This window comes from Carya illinoinensis, chromosome 4, assembly GCF_018687715.1.
Source record: "Carya illinoinensis cultivar Pawnee chromosome 4, C.illinoinensisPawnee_v1, whole genome shotgun sequence".
Taxonomy (NCBI): domain Eukaryota; kingdom Viridiplantae; phylum Streptophyta; class Magnoliopsida; order Fagales; family Juglandaceae; genus Carya; species Carya illinoinensis.
Genome location: NC_056755.1, coordinates 11,649,946 through 11,653,088, shown reverse-complemented (window position 1 = coordinate 11,653,088; position 3,143 = coordinate 11,649,946). Strand labels below are relative to the sequence as shown.

Sequence of the window (3,143 nt, the reverse complement as noted above, 5' to 3'; positions counted from 1 at the left end):
CACGCTAGCCAGAGGTCAAATGCATACTAATCATCTCTTTTTTATAGATGACATTCTCCTCTTTTTTAAGGCAAATTCTTTAGAGTGGAGGAGATTGTTCATGCTATTAGACTCATATGAAAATGCTTCAAGTCAAAGACTAAACAAAGACAAGACCTCCAGCTTCTTCAGCAAGAACACTTGAGAAAAGACTAAACAGGTCATCACTAGCATTGTAGGTATAAGGACCACCACCTCTTATGAGAGATACTTGAGATTACCAACATTGGTGGGGAGATCTATAGTTATTCTATCACAGGCATAGTTGATAAAGTGCAGGGCATGTTGAGAAATTGGAACACTAAATACCTCTCACAAGTAGGCAAGGAAATCCTCCTCAAAGCAATAGTGCAAGCAATCCCTACTTATAGCATGGGTTTGTTTAAACTTCCTAAACTCTTGCTACAAACTCTTAACAAAGTTATGAGCAGATACTGGTGGGGCAAACAGGCACAAGAGAACAAGATTCATTGGGTGAGTTGGCATCAAATGAGAAGAGCTATGAAGATAGGAGGCTTGGGATTCAAGGATTTTGATAACTTTAATACTGTTTTGTTGGCCAAACAAGGATGGGGGCTTATTCAAAATCCCTACTCCCTTTTGGCTCAAGTTGTCAGAGCAAAGTACTTCCTAGCCACTAATTTCTTGAAAGCTAAACTGGGCAGCAGTCCTTCTTACATATGGCAAAGTATCTTATCTACAAGACCTCTTTTGGAGGATGGCCTTTTATGGAGGATTGGCAATGGAGAGGCAATTAGTATTTGGACTGATAAGTGGCTCCCTCAACATACCACTTTTAAACCTCAAAGCTCAATCCGGTTTCTACAGGTTGATACTAAAGTTTCTAATCTTATTGACTCAGATACTTATCAATGGAATGAATCACTAGTTAATGTCATATTCTCCAGAGAAGAAACAAAAATTATAAAAGCTATTCCTATTAGTCACTGCAACAGGCCTAATAAGAGGATTTGGAGATGCATTGTTAAGGGTAACTTTATTGTCAAAAGTGCATATCATCTCTGTAAAGAACTACAAGATCGTGACAAATGTCAATCCACATTCTAAGAAAAATGAGTGGACCAAGATATGGCACTTGTAGATTCCTAATTCCAATAAGACCTTCCTTTGGAGAGCTTGTCTCGATGCACTTTCAACAAGAGCCAACTTGTCCAAAAGCAAGATAGTTGATAATCCTAGGTGTCCTCTTTGTAAACAACATCCTAAAACAGTGGAGTGTGTGCTATGGGAATGCATTTTAGCTAGTGATTTATAGGGGCAATGCACAACCAGTATTCAAAAAAGTGTATCGTAAAGCCAAGCTTTCAAGGAACAAGTGGAGAAAATGTTTGCAGCATTAAATTAGACACTTATGGAGGAATTTGTGTAGTTTTCTGGTTAATATCGAAGAGGAGAAATGAATAAATTTTTAAGGATAAATTTACACATCCTTCTACACTAGTGCAACAAGCTAAGGATTTACTCCTTAAAGTTCGACAAATCTCAAAATCCGCTGGATGCACTAAAATTAGTGTGCATATGAATGAAGCAAGGTAGGCCGCCTCCTCAAGGAACTTTCAAGCTAGACTAGGATGCTGCTTTGGACAGATTTCATTGCAAGATGGGGATTGGAGCTGTTATTCGTGATTGGGAAGGCAAGATCAAGGCCACACTTAGAATGACAAAGGATTTGTTCCCTAACCCTTTGTCATGACTTGGGTTTTAGAGAAATTATTTTGGAAGGAGATTCTTTGAAAGTAGTTCAAGGGCTCAAAAGTTCTGAAGAGATTGGAACTAGTACTAGTATGATATTGGCTGATTCAAGATCATTACTATAGCTAATTTTGATACTTTGGCAGTGCCACATACTAGTAGGAACAACAATATAATTGCTCATGCTCTTGGAAAAGATGCTTTGGGTTTAAATAATTCTCTCATTGTATTGAAGGAAATTCCTCCTTGCAACCTTCATCTTTTATAGAAACTTTTGAATAATACAATGTTGTTTATAAAATATGTAGTAATTAGGAGTTAAGACTAATGTAAGGACGACTATGATCATAGATGACGCATATGGTGTGGCGTGTCCTTGCAATGCGTAAATAAGCAGAGGTTTGGATAGTGAGTTGAAATGAGATGAGTTGAGATGAAATTTGAATAAAATATTGTTAGAATGTTATTATTTAATATTATTATTATTATTTTTAGATTTAAAAAAGTTGAATTGTTTATTATATTTTATGTAAAAAATTGAGAAAGTTGTAATGATTAGATTAGATGAGTTGAGATGAATTGGGGGATTTTTGTATCCAAACCGATAAATCTTTTCGATCGATTTCCATTCAACTTTCTTCTTGGAAGGTTGGGGAGATGGGTTTTTTCAAAATGTGTCATTTGAAGATAAGTGATAAATATAATGAGATTTCACATATATAGACTCACAGATTTATATGACTTTATGTGATTTGTTAGATCTACTTTATAATAAAAAATATCTTTACAATTTAATAAACCACATAAATGTTAATTTGTAGAATTATTACTTTTATGTAATCCATTTGAAAGTACTATAGTATTTCTCTCAGTTTAAATATCTCTAATAATATGTGTTGTGGGTAGGATGGTTTCACTTTACATTTCCAGTACTCCTATAGTAATGTTGCACTAATTTTAAAAAAGTTGTTTATTTGCTATTAGTTATTTTTAATAAAATTGATTATTTTCTATCAAAATAAGTTTATTCTCACCACAAATAATCATTTTCATCATAAATAACTCGTCATAAATGCTCATATTTCGTATAGTAGATTGAGTATCGTGCTCTAATCTGATTGCATTATTGGGCCAATATGTCTAATAATTTAATTCAATCTAATGTTAACTGCAACTCATAGGTTTGTTTGTAAAGAAACGAAAAGAAAATGATATTGACAATGCCAAAGCAACCTCAAAAAACCACATCTCATGTGGAAAACGGTTATAAATAGTTAGCACGTGACGCCACAATACATAATAGTTAATAGTGCTTTTGTAGAGAAGGTGAATATCAGTATTAAATATGAGAGATCCATATACCATATATTATGTCTAGCTATCTCCTAATT

General features: G+C 34.2%; 1 protein-coding gene across 1 annotated transcript; it reads left to right on the top strand.

Moving 5' to 3' along the window:
- The first annotated feature begins 321 nt into the window (after positions 1 to 321).
- LOC122306246 (uncharacterized mitochondrial protein AtMg00310-like) lies at positions 322 to 1,107 on the top strand. The gene has a single exon (XM_043118680.1). The coding sequence runs from the start codon at positions 322 to 324 to the stop codon at positions 1,105 to 1,107; it is 786 nt and encodes a 261-aa protein (XP_042974614.1).
- Positions 1,108 to 3,143: the final 2,036 nt, after the last annotated feature.

Excerpts from the sequence above, each read along its gene's own strand:
- LOC122306246 (XM_043118680.1), top strand. The coding sequence starts at position 322 with ATGTTGAGAAATTGGAACACTAAATACCTCTCACAAGTAGGCAAGGAA.